Source organism: Ursus maritimus, unplaced genomic scaffold (genome assembly GCF_017311325.1).
Source record: "Ursus maritimus isolate PB19 unplaced genomic scaffold, ASM1731132v1 scaffold_15, whole genome shotgun sequence".
In the NCBI taxonomy this organism is placed as follows: Eukaryota; Metazoa; Chordata; class Mammalia; order Carnivora; family Ursidae; genus Ursus; species Ursus maritimus.
In genome coordinates this window covers 23,503,150-23,525,910 of record NW_024423897.1, presented here as the reverse complement: position 1 = coordinate 23,525,910, position 22,761 = coordinate 23,503,150, and the positions used below count along the sequence as shown (strand labels likewise).

Genomic DNA, 22,761 nt, shown 5'->3' with positions numbered 1-22,761 from the left:
TTTGGAAAATAAGAAAGAAAATTTGAGTAAACAAAACATGTAAGCCCTTTGTAAACACCACATACTGACAACTTTTCTATTTTCCATTTTTGAGTCATGCTTGTTGCATGTTCTCTGACTTTGAAAACAAAGAAGGATGAGTTAACTTTGTCCTAAAGAGTCTTGTCAATTAAGGAAGATGGGGGAAAGAGAAATTATATTTCTTCCCACTGCTTTACATTTAATGACGTAACTTGCAAGCTGTTTCCAAGCATTTTTGTAAATTCCAGAGTCTGAAGGTTGCCCAGGAATGAGATCGCAAGTCAGGGCGTCTATGAGGCTGGCTAGGTAGGTGACAAAACAGGGTTTATTATTCCTGTGGTTTGCAGAAGGTTAATTATTCACTTCTCTTTTGTTATGGAAATTAGACTCTTTACCTGTGAGATCTCTAGATAAGTCCAGCCTTCGCGTTAGAACCCCTGCCAACTATGATAAAGGCCTTTGGCTTGAAAGCTTCATTCATGCTGCCTGGGGGTTTGCCATCCTGGGAGCAAGTAACAGGGCTTTTTGCCAGTGGCTTATTTTCTGCTCCTTGCCATCTCATTTTGATTTAAAGTAAGTGGGGAGGGTGGAGGAGCAGAGGGAAAACTGATCTTAGTCTTAGTTGGGTATTCACCAGTACCAAATCAGCACTTAGTGGTCTAATCTTAAATATATTTTAAAATAGTTTTCTAACTTTATTTGGCAAACTTTTTTGCATCCCAAAGAACAATTATCAACCATCTTGGGTTTCCGAGCCTGTCTGTCCCACTTAGTGAAAGATTGAAGTTTTATAAACAGTGATTAAACCATTTCTTCCTGTGTTTTTTTTTCCTCCCTGGAATTCACTGTACCTCCCTAAGGCTCAGCTAAACCAAACAAGATCAATGAAATGTATTCGTGGTTCTAAATAAACTGTAGACATACAGGATAATGCTGTCCCGATGCCCCAGTCTGTCCTCAGAAAGCAGACAGGACCTGGACCAGGAGTGAAGATGAGGGGCGGGGGGCGGGTTAGGAATTGGCGAAGGAGATCCTTCCTGACTGCGGGCAGCAGGGACAGGATTCCCCTCCAGCTGAAAGATATCCTCTCATCTAGTATGGGGGGCGGGTCCTTGGGGTATGAGCCCCCTGCGGGAAGGGGTTATACCACCTCCTACTGCCATAGCCACCCTGAGCTCAGTGTCAGGCCCAGAGCTATGAACTGTCCGTGTGGTGAGGCTTGCAGAGTCCCCGTGTCCTTTTGTCCCAGACACCCTCTCCCTCCCCTCCCTTGTGCCCCTGCACCCGAAACTCTCTGGAGGTCACACATGAATGGTGAGGCACCTGTCCAGTGCCCGGAGCCCCCTGTGCGTGGCTTCCTTTCATCTTTACACTGACCGTGTGAAGCAGTTAGTGTGATTACCCCCACGGCCTGCAGATAAAGATCGGGGAGCTTGGACGAGTTCAGAAATTTCCCCGGGGCCCCAGCTGGAAGACGGCCAAGCTAGGAGGGGCCAGATGGTGCACAGCCCGAGCTCTTGGCCACTCTTTGATGACTCCGCTAACTAGCAAGCTCTGCGTGAATTTAACACGAGGGCCTTTGATTTTCAATTGGCTGACCATAGCTAAGTCAGATAAGCTCTCGGACCTCCGCTTCTCACATCTCTGCATGAGAAGGTTGGCCCAGGTCATCAAAATAACCATGTGCACTAAATAAATGCTGATCGGACAGCTACTAGGACTGAGACCCTGTCCCTGTCCTCACGGAGCTTGTTACACAACTATGGCAGATCCGTCGCCGAATCCTACCTGAGGGGTGCTCGTGAGGCAGCTGGGTTGGGTTCCGGGGAGGGTTAGGAGAGAGCAGACCTCACGCTAATGCGGCCCTGGCTGAGTGCAGGCCCCAGCCCCGAAGACCCGGTGCTTCGCAGACAGGACCGCCTCGCTCAGCCAGCATCGGGGTTGGCCTCCCCTCGTTCTCACGCGCTGGACGAGAAGGCCAGGGCTCAGAGCTTTCCAGCATGCCGTCTTGCTACAGCTCGGAAGTGCGGTTCCAGAGTCGCAGGGCGATGTCTGACCCCAGGGCCCCAAGCCCCGCGCTCTTCTCAGCAAGCTTCCATGCTCGGGCTATTTATAGTCTGTGCGAGCTCTTACTCCCACCTGCAGTTATTTCAAGGGTGAGGTCTAATGATAACTTCTTAGCAGACGAGAAAGGCCTTCCCGCGTTCCTTACGTTCACGGACGTGCCTTCCAGTATGTGTTTTCTGGCGGAGTAGCTTTCAACGGTTGGACCTTGGAATCACCTGGAGTATTTATTAACATGCAGCCTCTTGGGTCTCCGTAGAGGGTCTACGGAATCAGAAGGCCCAGGTAGAAGGTCGCGGAATCAGCCTTTCCAACAACCTCCTGGGGGAGTCTTATTCTTGCTAAAATTTGAGGCTGCTGTCCCGGCGGTCTGTTGGAGGCCTGGCAGAACCACTTGCCATACACACTGTACACACAGGATTTCTCTTAAATTCTGCGATCGTTTCAAACCCTGTGGTCAGTTCTCTGCATGAATGACAAAGCTGCCACGGAAGGCACTGCCACATCCATTGCCCCCGAAGCCAGCTTTTGGGAGGAGAGCTCCGTACTGCTTTCGAAGAGCCACGCACTGGCTGAAAGGCCTCTTATACCCATTAGGTATAAGGGGCCTCTGGAGTGAGATCCTGCTGTTAAGTCGGGTAGATGCTTTGAGCTGCTTGCTTTTCTTCTATGAGATCGTCACAGTTAGGGCTCTGAAGTTCACAAACAGGCCCGGTGCTTAGAGACCCACTGAGCAAGAATTTCTGCCCCCCAGTAAGGGTCTTCCACCCACCCAGTGCAGGGACACCAGGGTCAGGAACCCTGTCGAAGTCATGGCCCAGAGCCCCCAGCAAAAGGGTTTTGAGGGGCTATTTGCCTCCTCCCTGCCCCAGCCTGGCCTCCGCTGCTCTGAGCTTACATTTTCTGATGGAAGATTCCAGCACAGGGTGTACTGTGAAGTCAGACAGACCTGGGCTCGAGGCCTGGCTTTACCCCTTAGCGGCTGGGTGGCCTCGCTTCTCTGAGCCTCCGTTCCCTTCCTTGTGGGGCACAGAGCACAACACTACATCCCTCCTGTGCAGTTTATGAGCATGAAATGAGAGGGTGCGCCCTGCTGGCCCGGCACACAGTCACTGCTCTGCCCTGGGGAGGGGTTCTCGCCTGTTTGCTGAGACCGCCCCCGTGCTCACGCTCCCTCCGCCAGCCGACTTGGGAAACGCTGTGGGACTCTCCCTTGGCCACCTGCTGCCTGTCGGGTCCTTCCAGGCTACAGACGCCACCACAGGCACTGGGCAGTTCCTCACCGCCTATCTGCTTCTCCCAGGTTCACTCAGTTTCCCCCTTCTCCTTTGCTCTGTTTGGACTTTTGTGGTCACGTCTCCATTCAACAAGAACACTTAGAATCAGGGTCCCATGTTAGGCATCCCATGAACGATCAGGGAAAAAATTTAAAGGGTTGTGAAGAAAGCTTGGGTATTAAAACTCCCATTTCTCAAAGCAAAGAACTCACTCGGAACCTAATTGTTCTTACTTTAGAAACAATTGCAACAAACCTCAAATTAGAAGCAGGAGAGCTTTTAGAAGCAGGAATGCTGCCACACATGATAACTCGGGCTGATAACAGCCAGAAGAACTCTTTGGGACCTCAGAGCGAAATGAGAGACAGAAAGGGCAGGAGGGAGGTGGGGAGAGAGGGAGGGAGGAATGGACACAGGGCCAAGACAGCAATCATTGAAGGACAGCGATTCTCAGAAAGGTGTGGTTAGGGATGTTTCCTGAGAGTCCCTAAGGTCAAAACTACTTTTATGTAGTACTCAGAACCATTATGCCTTTTTTTCACTCCCATTCTGTCTCTGTCTGCAGTGGAGTTTTCCAGAGGTTGTGTCGTGTGTGATGACACGGTAGCTCTGGAGGCCCTGGCTTGTGTGCCTGTGTGTTCTGTGGCTTAAAATTTTCTCAGCCTTAATTGTTAATGCAGTCAATATTGATAACAACGACCCACATAAAACAGAAGTTCTCTGGAGTCCCTGATAAGTTTCTAATGTGCAAAGGAATCCCAATGCCAAAAGTTTCAGAGGGATCAACAGTCACTGCCCCCCATAGCCTTGACATTCCCACATGATAGCAGAGCAATGTCATGACTTTTCAAATAGGAGCCATGGCTGCAGGCCACGAGAAAGCTCCCGTGGTCCCCCGCGGTGCCTTCCCAGTAGCGTTTACCACGGCCTTGCTCGTGAGTAATTGCGCGTGGGTCCGTGTGTGTGTGAGAGAGAGAGACAGAGACAGAGAGGGAGGGAGCGTACGCACTAGAACAATATCTTATTTATTTTCAAATCCCCCGAGTGGCACATAATTAGTGCTCAGTAAATATCTTCGAACCGAGTTAACTGACTTGAGGTGTTTCTGACGAGGGCGCCGGGGAGGTCTGTGATTCCATTTGTAAAGATTTCCTTTGCAACAGCCACAATTTACCTAAGATGACTTTATGATTGTAAGTGGTTTCCTACTTCAAGGTGAGAAAGCTACCGACCCAGAAGCCTTGCTCAGGTGGCACTGCCAGGGCTGGGACTGTGGAGGCCGCAGGGCCTCCAGGTCCCTTGCACTGGGGCTGTGAGGCCAGGAGCGCCCTCTGGCATCGTGCGACTCCACAGCGCTAGGAATCACACAAACCCATGGACTGAGCCTGGCTGCCCGTCTTTCACACTGTGCCCCGGCCTCAGTCCTCTTCTGGAACACTCTGGAACACAGGTCTCCCCGCAGGACCTGCTCACAGATGAGGCGTGCACAGCCCCTATCTCAGAGCCCAGCAGCAGAGAGAGCTCATGAGGTGGCAGCTGAGGGGATCAGCCTCTGGCTCATTGCCGGCACATCTAAGGTGATGACGGAATGCCACAGAGAGACGGCCACCACATTTTTTCCACCAAGTGCCACTATCTATACATATGATTCTATTTTTTAAAAAGTCCTGGGCTGGAGGGAGTCCTGGCATGGTCATCTGCTCATGCCCTCTCTCATCGAACACACATGCAGCACCGGCGCTGAGCAGCCCCCAGACTAGATGTGAAGGAAGTTGCGATTCCCAGAACAGTCTACCCCGTCTCGGGCCTCACAGCCTGCTGCCGGAGCAGACACTCCTAGAGACCCACACATCACAGATCGGCATGGCAGATACAAGGACAGAAGCAAGAGCCGACTTGGGGTGCGCGTTTACTCTCTACAGGGCAAGGCACTTTCATGCGTGACCTAATTAATCTTCTCAGTGACCCTCCAAGGCAGGTGCTATTATTACCCCCTGTATAGAGGAGGAAACTGAGTCACAGGCTAAGTAACTTGCAAAGGTCCCACAATTAATGAATGGAACCTGAACTTGAAGCCAGGGCAGGCTCTCTTATGCACAATGTTATCGCCCGTCTAACACACCCAGACCCTGTAACTGTAAGTCGGAGTCTGGTGGTTTCCTTAGGAGGGCCCAGGGTAGAGAGAAGCTCATGGGGCTGGGAGTCCAGAGACTATAAGCTGAAGGCCTGGCTCTTCGGTGGCCTCTGTGTGACTGCAAGCAAGACACGTCTCTTCTCTGAGCCTGGGTTTCTTCCTCTAAAAAGTAGGTGCGATCATGGGACCGATCTCAAAATTTGTTGGTAGGGTTATAGAAAATACCGCAAGGCCATCTAGTGCTGTGGTTAGAGGTGAGGGAGGGAGCCAGGGCCGGTCTAGGCTCCGCTGGCTGTGTGACCCTGGAGGAGTTATTTAACCACTCTGAGCCATAAAATGCTTGGTAGTAAACTTAAATGAGGTGGTAAGTATGAAAGGCTTAGCACACAGCTCACAAGAATCGTTCAACATGGTTGGCTTTTAGTATTCTGCACGAATACTGGCAAGTTGCAAAGCAGGACAGTACTACTGTACAAAGCTGGTCTAAGGCGAACCAAGTCCCAAGTTACTGTTTGGGACGGGGACACAGCAATGACATCATGGCTGCGGCATGCTCCAGTCTTTAAAGGACCGTGTGCTGTAAGGTTTTGCAACTCCGTGTGGTCTCAACCAGTGGTGTCCGCATCGGCCAGGAGCTCACTGGAAATGCAGAATCTCAGGTCCCGCCCCGATCTGAGCCAGCCTCTGCATTTCGAGGAGATCCCCAGGTAATTCCTCTATACACTCAAGTTTGAAAAACGCTGGTAAAGCAGGGAAAGACTGGTGAAAATGGTTAGGGGCCTGGGGTGGGAAGGGTTAATGTTTAGTTTGGCTCCCACCAAGGCACCGGAAACAGAAGGTTCCAGAGATTGAAGTGTATGAACTGATGGGACAGGAAGGCTCCCTTCCTGCCTGTGTCCTGGATGGCCAGGGCCTCCCGCCTGGGACCTGCACTGAGCCTCGAGCCACAGTGAGGAAGGACCCCTGGGCCTGGAGAGCCGAGGGCATGCTGGGACGAAGGCAGGCCTAAGAGCCTCTGCTCAGGCTACCTGTGCTCAGAGTTGCCAGGCTGAACCCGGGAGCGTCAGGCCTCAGGCCAAGACCGAATGAGGTCTGAGGCGGAGCGGGGAGGCCTAGAGCAATGTCATGGCTAACTGAGCAGAGCTCTCCCTCGGGAGGCGGGTGGCCAGCCCTGGGACAGCTGTGGGAGGGCTTCTGAGGTCTCCCTGTTGCACCCGCCCTGCCCTCGGGCCCCCACTTCCCTGGCCTGGGGAGGGTGGGGGCGGGGCCGGGATCCTGACCCTGAGCCCTGGCTGTGCTTCCTCCTCAGCCCTGGAGCAGCTGCTCCCCGAGCTCACGGGGCTGCTCAGCCTCCTGGACCACGAGTACCTCAGCGACACGGCCCTGGAGAAGAAGATGGCTGTGGCCTCCATCCTGCAGAGCCTGCAGCCCCTCCCAGGTCAGCCATCCACCCTCTGCCCCGGGCTCCTCAAGAACCTTCAGGAACTCCCCTGGGGCCGTGGCACGAGGCAGCCTAAGCCTCACGGCGTGGCACGCGACACTTTCACGGCCTGGCCGGTGTCCTCATCCGCTTTGTTCCTTCTCCACCCTGGCCGTGCTCTCTGCAGCCCTCCATCCTCAACCCACTAAAGCCACGTACGCACCTGCCACGCACACTCACACGCACACCGCCTACCACACTCGTGTGCACAGCACGTTCTCACCGGCATAGTACACCTGTGACAAATGTCCTCTCACGTGACACACGCCGCACACTCACCAGCATGCTCTCACATATGCACTCACGTGACACGGGACACACGGCCCATCTGTCCCACCCCACGTACTCTCACCCACGACATTCACACGCAGCACACGCCTCGCACGCAGCCCTCTGCCAGGCGTACCCCGGCCCGGTGGCTTGCGTCATGCCCCTCCCACTAGCCCCCACAGCTGGTCTGCCCCACTGTCTTCTCAGCAGTAAGGCCTCCTCATCCACTCCCGCCTTTTCTCGACACCCCAGGCCAGCCCAGAGCCCAGTAAAGTCCGACAAGCTGTACTGAGTCCCGCAATGCTGGGGGCCTGAGTGATGGGGGGCGCCACCACTGGGTGACTCTCCGAGGCTCACTTCCAGTGACAAAACAGGCTGATGTCATCAGCGGTCCTCACAGGACTGTGGGAGGGTGGAAGGGGCGGCAGTTTGCCAACCATGCTTAGCCCTGTCCCCTGGCCGTCCCCAGAGCAGCCTTCTATTCTGTTTTCTACACTGGACTCCGAGCAGCCTTTCACTTGAAGAAGGAGATGCTGTAAAGATCAGAGCAGATTTTGAAAACTAGGGAACTTGTTGAGGATGTGCACGTGCTTTGTCAACGGTGCCGCGTCCTGAGCGGGTTTGAGTCCCAGCGGCGGGAGGGGGACACCTGGCCGTCCTCAGATCCCCTCCCTCCTCACCGCTGGCATGCTCCCCATCTCCTCACAGCCAAGGAAGTCTCCTACCTGTATGTGAACACAGCGGACCTCCACTCCGGGCCCAGCTTCGTGGAGTCCCTCTTTGAAGAGTTCGGTAAGCCCCCCTCTCCCAACCCCGGCTGGGAGCTGTCCTCTCCCTGCGTGTGTGAGCCTCCTGCCCCCGCCTCCAGAAGGGCCCTCAGATGAGTCGTGGGCCTGGCTCTAACGTTGCAACGCCAAGTCACCTCGGGCAGGTCCCTTGGCCTCTCTGGGACCTGCCAGGTCTGAAAGTCTAGTCAAACTCTGGTCACAGGAAATCATCCCCGGGATCTTAGGGAAGGTAGGGAGGAGCGCGCAGGCCAAGGGAGGTCCTGTCTCTCCTGCTGCTCACACCCACTCGTGGTGGCCGCCTGAACCCTGGGTTGAGCCGTCCTGCCCCCCAGCAGAAAGGGGGGCTGCCAGCGGCACCACGGGCATGGGAGCAGCCACGCGGGGCTGCGGGCAGGGCATGTGCGACCCCTGCTCCATCCCGAGGGAAGACAGCACTGTTCTGCTTTGAGAAAGCTGCAGGTCAGGTAAAAGTTTCCGGGATAGAGAGACTGAGGGAAGACACGGTGCCTTCATAACCTGCTTCTTGAAAATCTCTGAAGTACCACACGAGATATTATCTCATTTGGCCCTCTTGCTAACCCTGGAAGACAGGCAAGGCGAGGGATTACTGGGACTAGTAAACAGAGGGGAAGACCGAGTCTCAGAGTAATAAAGTCGCTTGCCCAGGGTTTCCAACGAAGGAGTTGGTAGAGGCCTCCTGAGACCAGATCCAGGCTTCTTCCCATTCTCCCATGCTCATCCCTGGCTTTCTCTGCCCCAATGGCCTGCCCCTCGGTAGACTGTGACCTGAGCGACCTCCGGGATATGCCAGAGGATGACGGGGAGCCCTGCAAAGGAGCCAGCCCTGAGCCAGCCAAGAGCCCATCTCTGAGACATGTGAGTCATGGCCTGGGTTCTCACATCCTCTGGCCCTCCAGCCCTCTGTCCCTCTGAAGTGGCCAGGAAAGCTCTCCTCTTAATGCCTGGGACCCTCCTGGCTATGCAGGACCCTGTTCTAGGGGGAGAAACAGGCTGTGAGAACATTTCAGTGACTCATGATGTGCTCCCTGTGCCCATGCTGAGCAGGGATGACGTGGTGAACTGATCTGTCCGTTCAGGCACAAAGGACTTTCCCTGTCCCAACCTCTGATTGCCATGATAAACGTGGAGTGTGGGGAAAGCTCTTGCCCTCTGCCCGCCTCCTGCTGCCGTGTGATCTTAGACAAATCACCTCCCCTTTCTGAGCCTGTTTTTCACTTATAAATAAAGGTTTGGGTCATATCTAGGGTTCCCAGCCAATGTCCACGGAATTAAGGCAAGGGGCCCATAATCACATCAAACATTCTCCATCAAGTGCGTAATTCACTAACACCATCACCGTCCAATGGTACCAGTTGTTGACCACTCACTATGTCCTTTACATGCTCACAATAACGGAATGAGGTTGGCACCCCATTATCACCATTTTACAGGTAAGGAAACTGAGGCTTAGCGTAAGCGACACGTTAGTGCCCACAACTAGTAAGTGACAGAGCTTAATCCCGGTGAAGCAGGGGTGCCCTGGCCCCAGAGCCTAACCTCCCAGCCATGAGGCCGTGCTGCCTCACTAGATAATGTGTCTTCCACAGACGTGTCCTGCTGTTCCTCTCACAGGTGTGTAGACGTGGCTGCAGAGCACTGCAGAACTCACAGCTGGTTTTGATCATTCTGCATGTGCTTACCTAATCAAAAGCCTCACTACGTCTCTGCGGCACTCCACAAAACTTCTAGATCTTACCGAGAAGCCCTGATGCTGAAATAAGTCGGGCAAGAAATAGAGGAGCTAGCAAACCCTCAGGGTTCCCCGCCTCGGCCCTCCTGCCACTCTGTCGGAAGTTCCAGCCTCACATTCAGAGACTGCGGCCGGCCTCCTGGGGCTCCTGCCTCTCTCTGCCCCAGCCTCCTTCCCATCTCTACCCGCTCCCTCTGCTCTCCTGGCTTTCTTGGTCTTATCTGCCTCCTTTGTCCCCCTTCAGGCAGCAGACCTGCCTCCACCGCTTCCCCAAAGGCCCCCGCCAGAGGACTACTATGAGGAGGCCCTTCCCCTGGGACCGGGCAAGTCCCCTGAGTACATCAGCTCCCACAGTAAGTTCTGGTTCCCCCGGGGAACTCCTCTCCTATAAAGCTCCCTCCCGTGTGGCCTGCTAGGGCTGGAGCTCCAAGCCCGGCACCCACCCATCGCTGGCCACATCCTGGGGAGGAGCTGCCTGAGCCCCTGGCCGCTCCAATGAAGGCCTGGGGGAGGCCAGTGGGCGTAGCCCCAGGGGATCAGAGGCTTGGTTCCGGCCCCCTCCCCCCCATCTGTGCAGCCTTGGACCATCCCCTTCCCTACCCTGAAAATAAGAAAGCGGCTGGATACATGCATATAAATGTGCGGGGTCGGAAGTACACAGACGGCCCCTGCGTCCTGGTTCCAAGCACTGCGGCTGGTGTTCCCCGGCTGCTCCTCCTCGGTGGACCCGGGGAGCCGGTGTCTACTCCAGCCCGGCCACATCTTATGGGCAGATTAAGTTGTAAAGTCAACTCGTAGGATAAAAAAGCACGTGGCCGAAATCAAAGGTCTTCCGAGTGGAGTGTGGGCGCCCCAGGGAATTCACGAAACGATGTAGGAAGAAGTACTAGAAGCTTTACTTATATTTAGCTCAACACTTCTTTCTAAAATTTCTCTGTGAATGTTTCAGAGTTCTAGCACTTACAATCTAATAATAGCATAGTGCCTGTGAGCGGTCTGTTCCTGTACATACATAATTGACCCATAAATAAATGGAAGTACATTATAAGTTACATTTTTACTGATAGGTGAACACAAGAAAATAATTTAGAGGGCGCTGGTACAAATTACCTTTGAAAACTCTCTTAAATCGGCCACAAAGGAGAGTCTTTGGACTTGCACTCACCTTTCCATGGGCTTCCTTCCGGCACTAAAACAAAGAGCTGTTTCTTTCAGGATCGGATAAGCCACTGGCTTGGATATAGGAACTTAACCATTACACACAAGAGACTGTATTACGGTTTTCGGGTGACCCAGCATTTGTAGTTGAACTTCTGCAAGATAATGTTGACGTGGTGCTCTGCTGTCATTCAGGAGCACAGTGGAATATTTTCCACCTGCCAAAAAATAAATAAAATGGGCCTGTCTGTGTTGATCAGAAATAAATCCCAAGAAACCTTCGTTGAAAAAAATCTCAAACACAGAATACCCTCATGCCTTCATTTTAACAATTTTTCTAGGATATGCAAGAAGCTGTGAACAGTATTTCCCTGTGGGAAATGAATAGAAATCTGGGTGAAGGGAATATCCTATTTTCCTATTCATACTCTTTTGTACTGATTGTGCTTATCACCATGGGCATATATTTTTTTATTGTAACAAAATATGCATAACATAAAACGGACCATTTCAACCACTTTAAAAGTGTCCAATCAGGGGCATTGAGTACCCTCGCCGTGTTGGGCAGCCATGGGCTCCACCTCGTTCCCAGATGTTTTCATCACCCAAGGAGAAAAGCGCATCCCCATGAAGCAGTTGCTCTCGTTCCCCTTTGCCCCTGAGTCTCCAGCAGCCACCAATCTGCTTTCTGCCTCTGTGGATTGGCCGATTCTGACTATTTCACATAAATAGAACCATACAACATGTGGCCTCTGGTGTCTGGCTTATTTCCCTTAGTATAATGTTTTCAAGGTTAAGCCGCATCACTGCGTGAATCAGTACTCCTCTCCTTTTCACGGCCACGTCATAGTCCACTGAATGGATAGATCACATTTTGTTCAGTCAGTTGATGGACAGTTGGGTTTTTGCCTCCTTGGGCTACCGCGGTATATTATTGTTAGGATTAATCAACTAGTTAAAACCAAGTGAGATGGTGGGTTTGTCCCCGGTGATCAGTGGCTCTCTTTAGCCTTGAAAGTCTTGCAGTCTGTGTGGCTGCAGGCAGCTGTTTGGATGGGAAGCAGGTGACTTTGTTCTATTTTACCCACTTGAGCCAGGAGAGAAAGGTGAGGACAAAGGGCTGCTTGGCTCTGAATCCCAGGTCCAGGCCCTTGGGACGGGTGAGGCTCCTCCACCCCCCCACCCCCCAGGGAGCTCACACTCCTCTCCGATGGGGCAGCGGGGATCCTGGGGCAGGAGGGAAGGGCGGGCCTCAGGAAAGGCCGGGAACTTGACCAGGGAGAGGGCGCCAAGCCCATCAGGGAATATCCTTCCTCTGACACAGGGTCCAGCCCTGCCAGGTGTTCAAGAGCGCTGCCCTGGGTGTCCCCTCCCTCTTCCCCCTCGCACCCGCCCCCCTCCGCTCCCACCCATCCATCTCACACGATGTTGCCGACATGTGAGGCCTCAGAGGACCTGCTGGGAAAGGCAGGCTGTGTTCATCACTTGGGAGATAGCAGTAGGTATCCCAGGCACTGGGAGTTTGAGTGCTGCTGTCCTCAGGAAACAGATGCATGGCAGGGGCTGGGAGCCCAGAGCAGCACTTTGAAGAACAGTGTGGTATGAGAGCCAACTGGACTGCGTGACAGAAGTCTTCCTGGAAGAGGCGATGTGCATCTATTCCCTGAGCTGACAACCTCGGTTCTCATGCAGGCTCTGTCACTAACAAATGCTGTGCGGTCGCAGTGCCCCCATCTGTACAATGGGGCTCATACCTACCTCCCTGCAGTGTAGGAGTCAACGGAGATGGAATAATAATGACATCTGGCATCTGTCTAGCACATTCTATGTGCCAAGACCTTATGTGCATTGTATCACTAGTCCGAGGTGCGAACTGCTCTCATCACTGTAAGGCGAAGACCCTGAAATGCAGAGAAACTGGGGGCTTTTATGGCCAATAAATGGTCGTGACAGATTTCACCTCAAATCTGGTCAAACCCAAAGCACATGCCCTTAACCCACTGACCTTCAGAGTGTGCCCTCAGGGGCCATCTGCATCAAAATAACCTTAATTGTTTTTTTTTAATCCAATCCATATAGTTTCTATTTGTATGTGTTTTTAAATGCCCTATTAAATAGGGCTCTTTTTTTAATGGAGATTCCTCAGCTCATCCCACACTGGTGAATCAGAATCTCTAGGGAGACAGTCCAGGGATCTGCATTTTAAAGAGACCCCGGTAATTCTGATGCAGAATACAATTTCAGAGAGCCCCCACCCCGGCTCTGTGCTGCCCCCTGAGTGGGGGTGTGCTGTGTTCACTATTGTACGTGCAACCTTTCGCTCCTCTAGTCCAGTTGCTCCCCGTGTCACAGAGGTTTAGGACGATCACTGTCCCGAGAGGGCGCGTATGCATGAGGAAGGGAGCAGAAGGACTGAGGTGGCAGAAGATGAAGGCGGCTGAGCCCAGGCAGCTGGAGACCACTCCTTGCAGATCAGGGACTAGGGCTGTGACCAAGACACACACACACACACACACACACACACACACACACACACACACACCATTGCTGTGGGATCACTGAGGAGGTGCTGCCCATTCTCTGTCTGAGAGGGTCAGAAGAAAGATCTTTGAGCTGGGTATTGAAGCATGAGCAGGAGTTCTTTGGCAGGAGCTAAGAGAGCACATGGAATCGCAGGAACACAGGCCTGGAGGTGTGACAGGGCCCAGCAGGGCAGCTCCTGGTGACAGGAGCACAGAGAGCTTCTGGGGAGCTAGAGCAGATGACAGGCAGAGAAGGGGCCCCTCACCCTGGCCAGGGAGCTAGGGGGAGCTGCACTCTCTCTTCCCCAAGGAGGGGCAGGGTGTCTGGGGTCTTCCCCAGACACGGCCCCTGCAGTCTGCCCACTTTTCTCCAAGGTGCCGCTCCTTCTGCCAACCCCACAGATGGCTGCAGCCCAGCCCACTCCATCATGGATGGCTACTACGAGGATGCGGACGGTAGCTACCCTGCGACCAGGATGAACGGGGAGCTGAAGAACTCCTGTAAGTACCGGCAAGGTGTTCAGAACGGTCCCGTCCTCAGAGAGCGGGCCTGGACCTGGCCGTAGGCATGCACGTGCATACCAGCCCCTCTAGGTCACCACAGAGGCCCAAGCCCTTGTACTCAGGACCCCAGGGTTCAGTGGAAAGGCCACCAGCATGGGAGTCGGGAGCCCTGGATCTAGCCCTTGCCCTGACCCTTGGTGACTGGCCTTGAATGAGTCATTTATTCTCTTGGAGCCTCCTGTTGCCTTCTGTATACAATGGGGATTTGCTGGGTGCTGTGAGAATCACCTGAGACTAAGGACACGAAGATGACAGGGTATGACAGTAGCTGGTGTTAGTGGAGTACTCACCGAGTGCCAGACCCTGGGCTGAACGCTCTGCCGTCACTGATCTAATAGCCTGATGAGGTAGATACTGTCATTGACTGTGACCATTTTACCGATAAGAAAACCGAAACTCTGAGAAGTGAAGTCACCGAGATCGCAAAGCCACTGGTAAATGTAGACAACACAGTGCCCGTGAGAGAGTGTAGAGATCACCATGCCCTCCCCCTCCTGGTTCTCAAATCCCAGAGCAAGGACACCTGCAGAAGGGTAAGAAGGTGCCTCCCAGGCGAGGACACAGTAACGGGTCCCTTCCTGTGGCTCCCGCAGACAATGACTCTGACCCGATGAGCAGCTCCTACGAGTCCTATGATGAGGAGGAGGAGGAAGGGAAAGGGGCGCAGCCCACGCACCAGTGGCCCTCAGAGGAGGCCTCCATGCACCTGGTGAGGGACTGCAGGATATGTGCCTTCCTGCTGCGGAAAAAGCGCTTCGGGCAGTGGGCCAAGCAGCTGACCGTCATCAAGGAGGACCAGCTCCTGGTGAGTGGCCGTGGAAATGTGCTTCTAGGCCTCACGTGGACTTACACGTGTGTGTGTGTGTGTGTGTGTGTGTGTGTGTGTGTGTGTGTGCGCGCGCGCGCAGGGATATCTTCCTCTGTTCCTCTTGCTTTGTGCGAAGAGGCTCAGTGCTTCTGAGATCAGGCCTTTCCCACTAGAGCAGAATGGACACACACACACACACACACACACACACACACGCACACTCCAAGACCTGATATAGACTTTACCAAGTTTTTGCTTCACCAGGAATGAATTTTTTTTTTAAAGATTTTATTTATTTATTCGACAGAGATAGAGACAGCCAGCGAGAGAGGGAACACAAGCAGGGGGAGTGGGAGAGGAAGAAGCAGGCTCATAGCGGAGGAGCCTGATGTGGGGCTCGATTCCATAAAGCCGGGATCACGCCCTGAGCCGAAGTCAGACGCTTAACCGCTGTGCCACCCAGGTGCCCCCAGGAATGAATTTTTTATCAGTTTAAAACAATGGTTATTGTTTTCATGATGCAACTAAATGTGTTTATATATAAAACTAGAGAAAACCATAATGAAAATGATTTTTAAAGCCACCTAAAATCCCATTGACAAAGAGCTCACCATTAAGTTTTAATATCCATGTTTCCACTCTCATTTCCATACATCTGCCTTTTCTAAAATGGAGCCCATGCAGCACTTACTATGGAACTTGCTTTCTTGTTGTTTTTTTTTAATTTGCCATTTCTCATCACCATCATTTCATAAAAGAAAATGTACCTTTAATTCCAGAGTAGGAATACAGACATCATTTCAGAAACATTTAATAGCTCCTTACCCCCAAAATCTGTTGACAAGCTTGCCCAACATATAGCCATTTGAAACATGACTTTTTCTCATCCTGGAGCAGTGAAAAACTCACCCAGGCCAGAGGCAGTCCAAAGGTCATGACTTACTTCTTCCCATTCCTTATGCCATTTTTTTCTTGACATATTGCATCGGTTAGGATCTCCAGCACAATGTAAATAGAAGTGGTGAGAGCCGGCATCCTTGTCTCAGTCCAGAGCTCGAAGGGAAAGTTGCAATAATTCACTCTTAAGGCTGATGTTTGCTATGGGTGGTTTGTAGAAGCTCCTTGTTATCACATGAAGGAAGCTTCCCTCTATATCTCTAGTTTGCTAGAGATTTTATATTTTAAATATATTTTATTTTATATTATAAGTGCATGGAGAATTTTACCAAATGCCTTTTCTGTTTCTATTGAGATATGCGGCTTTTCTCCTTATTTTCTATTAATATGGTGAATTACAGGGTTGGTTTTTGAAGGCTAATGCACTCTTGCAATCCTAGAATAAACCCTAGTTGGTCTTGATACAGTATGCTCTTATATGTGTCTGGATTCTGTTTGCTAGTGTTTTTTTGGTTTTTTGGGGGGTTTTTTTAGGGCTTTTGCAACCATGTTGAGATTAGCCTATCATTTTCCTTTTTTGTAATGTCATTGTCAGGTTCTGTACCAAGGTAATGCTGACTTCATAGTAAGAATTGGGAAGTGAGAATCATTATTGAAAAACTATTAACTTCCCAAGCCCGGCCCTCCATCTCTGCTAGAATTCTCTCTCCCACATTCGTGCTAGGAAGCGCGTTAAGAGCAGGGAGCTGGCTTCCTTCCAAGCCAGCCTATTTCTTCTCTGGTTCTTTAGACTAGAATGGTCTTCCTAGTATTGTGCTAAAATCTGCCTCTTCCTAATAGATGACCGTGCCCCCAGGGCCCCTCGGTAGCCCTTGAGATCTGAAGGTTGTCCAGAGATGCCCCCCTTCCAGGCTTCTCTTCTCTGGGTTGAATAGCCACAGCCCCTGTCTTTATGCCGTGCCCACAGCTGGGCTGGGTGCAGGGGGAGAGGTCGAGCTCCCCCTTTGTGCGAGGGCATCTCCCTCCTCTGCCCCCCAGAAGGGTGACCCCTTCTCTTCCTGTCCAGTGTTACAAAAGCTCCAAGGACCGGCAGCCGCATCTGAGGCTGGCGCTGGATGTCTGCAGCGTCACCTATGTGCCCAAGGACAGCCGGCACAGAAGGCACGAGCTGCGCTTCTCCCAGGGGGCCACCGAGGTCTTGGTGCTGGCGCTACAGAGCCGGGAGCAAGCCGAGGAGTGGCTGAAGGTACGTGGCACCTGTACCTTCTGGCCCACCCCCCTGCCCTTCCTTCCCCCTCCCCCAGGCCCAGCTTTCAGCCAGGTGGGCTCCAGTCCCTGGAAGAAGAGGCCTTGCTCTGGGGACGGGTGTCGATCAGAGCCCAGTGCCTGGACGGCGAGGGCTGACATGGGGAGTGGGCTTCAGACATCTCCGGGAGACAGACCTCAGGCTGGAGTACTGCCTTCCTTCTCGTGATCTGAATCCTCTTTCTAACCTCCTTACTGTGGGCGGGTCCAGCCTGCATATGTACGCCTCCTGGAATGGGGAGTTGAGCTTTGAAGGAAACACATTTTATCATTAGATAAGCTAATCCTTTTTAAAAAATAAAAAAAGGAAAAATCCTTCCTGTCTTAGGTGAAATGTGTATCCTCGTAACCCCCACCTGTGTTCCAGCTTCCACCTCTTGCCTCCGATTGCAGAACAGTTAGCTACTGTGTACTGAGCACGTATTCTGGGCCATGCGTTGTGCTAAGATCATTACATACTTGACCTCCTTTGCTTTTTGCAATGCGACTCTTATCATTCCCATTTTACAGATGAGGAAACTGAGGCCCAGGAATCTTCTGTGACTTGCCAAAGGTCACCCAACCAAGTCATTGGGGCCAAGATTAGAAGCTACCAAGGAAATCTACTCTGAGGGCCATAGGCAGGGTGGCACAGTGATGACAAGGGAGGACTTTGGTGGCACACAGATCTGAGCTCAGGTCCCAGGCCTAAGTGGCACTTACTGGCTATGTGATCTTCTGCAAGTGACTTTGCCGATCTCTGCCTCAGTTTCCGCTTCTGTAAAATGGTTCATGTCAAGATTCTAGAGAGCATTTAACATAGTGCCCGCCGGACAGGAAGTGCCCAGTAACTGTAAGTGATCACTGTGTGATGGTGGTGGAAACCCCACCCCCAGTCCCTTACCGCGGGCCAACCGCCGGTTGTGTCCTCGCACCCTGTCCGCTTCCCCTCAACACCTTTCTCCCTCCTCCTCTGATCTTCTGCTGGAACAAAGAAACAAGACATCTCCCTCCCGCCTCACCCTCCTTTCCTTCCTGTGATAACCAGCTCTCCCCCTGGGAGGTTTAGTGCTGCTCATTATCTTTGTCTCAGGAGGGGAAGGAAGGGAGAGAACCTGCCTGCTGGGGGAGCCTCTGCCCTCAGGGGCGGGTGGGTCAGAAGAAGGAGCCCTAGACTGGAGACTGAGACTGGAGTCAAGCCTGGACTGGAGACTGTCTTGACGTCCTGGTACGGGGAGGTCATCAGCCCAGAGGTTCAGGGCAGGCAACCACGGCTTCGCTTCTCGGAGCCCCATCATCCTATTCTGTGACTTGGGGATCACAGTTGTCTCTGACCCTCGAGGCTGCTGTGGGGACACAACGGGATAATACACAACGGGATAATCCACGTAAAACCTCCGATGGGTGAGCAACAGGTGATGGCCGCTATTATTTCATGGTCTGGATGTTACTGCTGTGTGAGTGAGTGCCCTGTAATCTCCATGTCCACGTCTTTGAAACGGAGGGGACAGCCCGGCTGCCTGCAGGCTGTTGCAAAGTTTCCGCACAGTCACAGGAGCCAGTCCCTCGTGCTTGTGTGGGGCATCCTGAGTCATGTGGCCCTTCGCACCCACTATCTCACTGGTCTTAAAGCAACCCAAGGACGTAAGCAGAGGACAGTATTATCCCCATGTGACAGACAGGGGAGCCAAGGCCCAGAGGAGGCAAGTGGCTTTCACAAGGGCCACACAACTGATTAGCAACAGAGCCAGGTCTAGAAGCCATGCCTCTTGTTCCCCAGCCCCTTCTCTTTTCAATTCAAGGGGTAGACACAGCAGAAAGCCTGTTTGAACCCCAATGTGCAGGAGGCCACATCAACCCATCCCCTCTGCCCAGGGATCTCAACCCCGCTGCTTGATGGCCCTGAGTGCACAGACCCCGTTCTTCCTTCTGCCTCCACAGTATCCCTGCTCAGGTGCTCACAGCCGTGTATCCTCTCCACAGGTCATCCGAGAGGTGAGCAGGCCTGCGGGGACGACAGAGGGGGCAGACGTGCCCAGATCCCCAGTCCTCTTGTGCAAGCTGGACCTAGACAAGGTACGTCTGTCTCCGCGAGGTCTGCTCTGTGCCAGGCAGCGGGGACTGAACACAGGCTCTGCCCCGGGGGGATCCACGGGCCAGTGGTGAAGCCAGACCCCTGTAGCGGTACCATACACACCATGTGTGCCCAGCGTGGAGCTGGCCCACGGTCAGCACTCAGTCCACATCTACTGAATGAATGCATGCGTGAACGAATAAACACCCACGTCCAAGGCACTCTGTGAGCCAGAGGAGGGAGTAACTAACCCCGGCAGAATAGGGGGAGGCCACAGGTGAATGGAGCCATGAAAAGCGAATCGGAAGCTGTCAGAGGAGTGTGCCCCACTGGGATGCGAGTGAAGTGGTCACTTGCTCAGGCAGCCGGGAAAAGGCGATAGTTGCCTTCGCTTTGCTGGGTGCCGGTGGGTAATCAAGCCCCAAACCTACACACACGAGTCTTGCGTGATATAATAAAGGTTAGTGTTTCTAGAATATGACTGTGTGGCTGGCATTGTCCCGTAGGCTTTACATGTATTACCTACTTTCATTTCTATGACAACTTTTTGATGAATTCCATTTTCAGATGAGGAAGCTGGGACAGAGAGAGGCTTAGCCCAAGTCCCCTAGTTACGAAGAAGCAGAGCGAGTATGTATACCCAGACGCCTGGATCTCGATGACTTCGCCACCCCATCTATCAAGGGGGGCGAACTGAGCTCTGCTTGTCGAGTCGTTCGAGAGCCCCGTGTACCAGGCGATGTGCTGGGCACACAGGCGCAATGCTAACAGAAACACACACGCACCCTGCGCTCCCCCGCAGGAGCACGGGAGCACTGGGAGGGAAAAGTACCAGGTACCCTGGGAGCGTCTGCCAGGGGCCTGCTCTTGTCTCAGGCATCAGGGAAGTTTCTCCGAGAGGGCACATTTATGATGAGGGTGAACAGCTAGTAAGGAAGGGGAGGCAAAGGGCATTCCAAGCAGAGGGAGCAGGCCCGGAGCAGGAGGAAGCCTGGAAATGAAGGTGGCCAGTGTGGCTGGACTCAGACAGAAGGAGGCCCGTTGGCCTATTAGAGTGGTCCTTTCCAGGACCTTTCCAGCTGCAGTGAAGGGGACGGGGGTTCATGCTGGCTGGAGGGGTGAAGGGAGAGGGGGTGGTTTGATGGCATCTGTGTTAAGCTTTGAAGAATGGATGAGACTGCAGGGGGCGGAGGTGGGCCGAGGGTCAGGGGCTGCAAGGCAGCAGCAGAAGCAAAGATGTGGGGTCAGCAGACAGTCACGGGGAGAGGGCCGGTAGGGGGCTCTCATGCCAGGCCGAGGCTGGCCCTTGCCATTCGTAGGGACTGAAGGAACGCAACGTGGACAGTGTGTACGTGTGTACACATGCCCGCACCTGCAGGTCATGCGTGGTGCAGGCCCAGGTGTGTGTGGAAGAAGGGGAAGCTAGCCTGTGCAGAGGAGTGTTCCTGCGGCTGAGGGTCCGGGGGAGGGCAGCTCAAAGGTTGAGGGTGGCATTTTTGAAGTGAGTGGTATTGGTGGCTGTGTCTCTCCACAGAATCCTGCATGCGAAGTGTCACCATCGTTAAGTCCATTCCAAAGTGCTCAGAGTGTGTTTTGTATTTGCGTTCTAGCTTGATGAAAAATTTACCATCCGTCTACCACTGCAGGTCAAATAGAACCATACGGTGTTTCACAATTTACAGGGGAGAGCCTTTATACTTTTAACAGATCGATCCCAATTCTGACAGTTGCCATGTTTCCAGCCTTTGGAAATTGGGGGAGCCCAAGGCCTCTCCTATCTCTCCAGGCCCCCAAGTTCTGTGCTTATAGCAAAGCATGCCTGAGCCTGGTCTGGGAAGTCGTTGGCAGGAAAGGTGGAGAGGCCTCAGAGCTCTGTTCTTCTATGTTTTAAGTGGGTTGGTGCCACTTGAATCCTGTCCCCAGTCTGACTGGCACCGTTTAGCTTTGCAAAGCGAGGTGGCAGCACACCACGCAAGCGTGAGAGCTGATACCGTCTGCTGGCTCCCTGGAAAGGGTGTGATGCAGGCGAGAAGACTGAGCCTTGGGGAGAGGAAAGGATTTTCCCGCATTGCCGTGACTAACAGGTGGTACCAAGGACGGAATTTTTTCCGAGGTCCATCTGACTCTGCCTCGCCACCTCCCTAGCACGTAGTAGGCACTTAATAGACCTTGTCTGAGTGAGCGAATGAATGGCTGGGCAGACCGGCGTGGGGCCAGAGTTGGCATAGGAGTAAAGCCGTGTTGGCTGTGATGGAGTTGCTGCCATGGCGCATGCACTTGTCTTCACCGCCCTCCTACCGAGTCAGGACCATGACAACCCCTCTGTTGTCACCGCTCACAAGTGCTGCCGTAACTATTTTGAACACGCCAACTCTCATCATCCCTTTTTCTACATCTTGTCATCTTAGCTCCTCCCTTTACCACATTTCACCTCGCCCAGGATGACACTCTCTTATGTGGCTGACAGTCTGTCCCCACGATGCCACCGGAGGTCACTTCCTAAACCAGTTGCATTATATTAGTATCCCATTTAAATACCTTCCCAGACCCTGTCTCCTACCGAATATGGGAAATCCTAGGAGTTTATTACAGTGCATTACAACTAGGTGCCTGGCTCCCCAGACACAGTGAGAGATTTGAAGGCACAACAGTCCTCAGCCAGTGTGTCTTCCCCAGACCTACCTGGAATAGTGCCAGACTCAGGAGAGGGGCTGACAAATATTTGTTAGGCAATCGTTGTGTGCAGAGGCTGGAGGGATTGAAACAACAAAGGGGGGCTTCCGAGTGTGCCCTCTGACATGGGGCTGTCTGTGTCCCTCCCCAGAGACTGTCCCAAGAGAAGCAGACCTCAGACTCGGACAGCCTGGGCATGGGTGACAACTGTTCTACTCTAGGCCGCCGGGAGGCCTGCGACCACGGTAGGAGCCTCTGGGGGCTCAGGCCGGAGAATGCCAGAGCTGGGAGGGGCCTTGCACCGGGACACGGTGCAAAGCAGGTTCCGACCACTCTGGAGATCTGGGGACGGTCACCTGGCCTGTCCACACCTGCAGCTGCAGCCAGGCTGCATGTGCGGGCTGAAAGGGCCGTTGGGAAGGCTGGGGTGGGTGAATCTGGGACTTGGGGCTCCCTCCCTTCCCCTAACCCATCACCATGGCAACAGGCAAAGGGAAGAAGAGCAGTCTGGCAGAGCTGAAGGGTTCAATGAGCAGGGCTGCGGGCCGCAAGATCACCCGCATCATCAGCTTCTCCAAGAAGAAGCCACTGGCTGACGACCCCCAGACATCCTGCCCCGACGAGGAGGTTCCGTGCTGTGGTGGGTCCTGGGCACCGGGAGGAGAGTCAGACAGTGCTGCTGTGGGCCCCTGGGGTGACCCAGAAAACCCTCTAGGCCTCTTCCACCTTGCTCCCAGGGCAGAGAGAATCCCACCTAACCCCCACTCCATCAACAATCCATGCCTTTCCATCACTTCCCTCCGGTGAGGCCCAAACACTCAGCAAAAGGAAAAGCCACCTGACTCCCCCATCTCTGTGTTCCCTGTGACCTCAGCTCCAATCACTGCCCATCTCAGTCTCCTCCACTCTGACGGGAGGAGAGTATCTGATTCCCTCCCAGCACATAACATGCCAGGTGTGTAAGTTACAACCCAGTCTCCTAAGGAAATTTCGTGAA

At 53.3% G+C, this 22,761-nt stretch overlaps 1 protein-coding gene across 2 annotated transcripts in view; it reads left to right on the top strand.

Moving 5' to 3' along the window:
- The window catches only part of AFAP1L1 (actin filament associated protein 1 like 1), a 60,362-nt gene that overhangs the window by 19,156 nt on the left and 18,445 nt on the right, over positions 1 to 22,761 (top strand). Inside the window, exons 1-11 of one of the 2 annotated variants that reach the window (XM_040630431.1) lie at positions 6,570 to 6,586; positions 6,806 to 6,934; positions 7,955 to 8,038; positions 8,813 to 8,910; positions 10,029 to 10,137; positions 13,840 to 13,965; positions 14,622 to 14,833; positions 16,800 to 16,979; positions 19,001 to 19,093; positions 21,916 to 22,009; positions 22,252 to 22,404. In XM_040630431.1, coding sequence (XP_040486365.1) covers positions 6,892 to 6,934; positions 7,955 to 8,038; positions 8,813 to 8,910; positions 10,029 to 10,137; positions 13,840 to 13,965; positions 14,622 to 14,833; positions 16,800 to 16,979; positions 19,001 to 19,093; positions 21,916 to 22,009; positions 22,252 to 22,404 — 1,192 coding nt within the window. In that variant the 5' untranslated portion in view covers positions 6,570 to 6,586; positions 6,806 to 6,891. Of the gene's footprint in view, positions 1 to 6,569; positions 6,587 to 6,805; positions 6,935 to 7,954; positions 8,039 to 8,812; positions 8,911 to 10,028; positions 10,138 to 13,839; positions 13,966 to 14,621; positions 14,834 to 16,799; positions 16,980 to 19,000; positions 19,094 to 21,915; positions 22,010 to 22,251; positions 22,405 to 22,761 lie in introns of those variants that run through there. The other variant, XM_040630430.1, reaches the window with a different exon arrangement.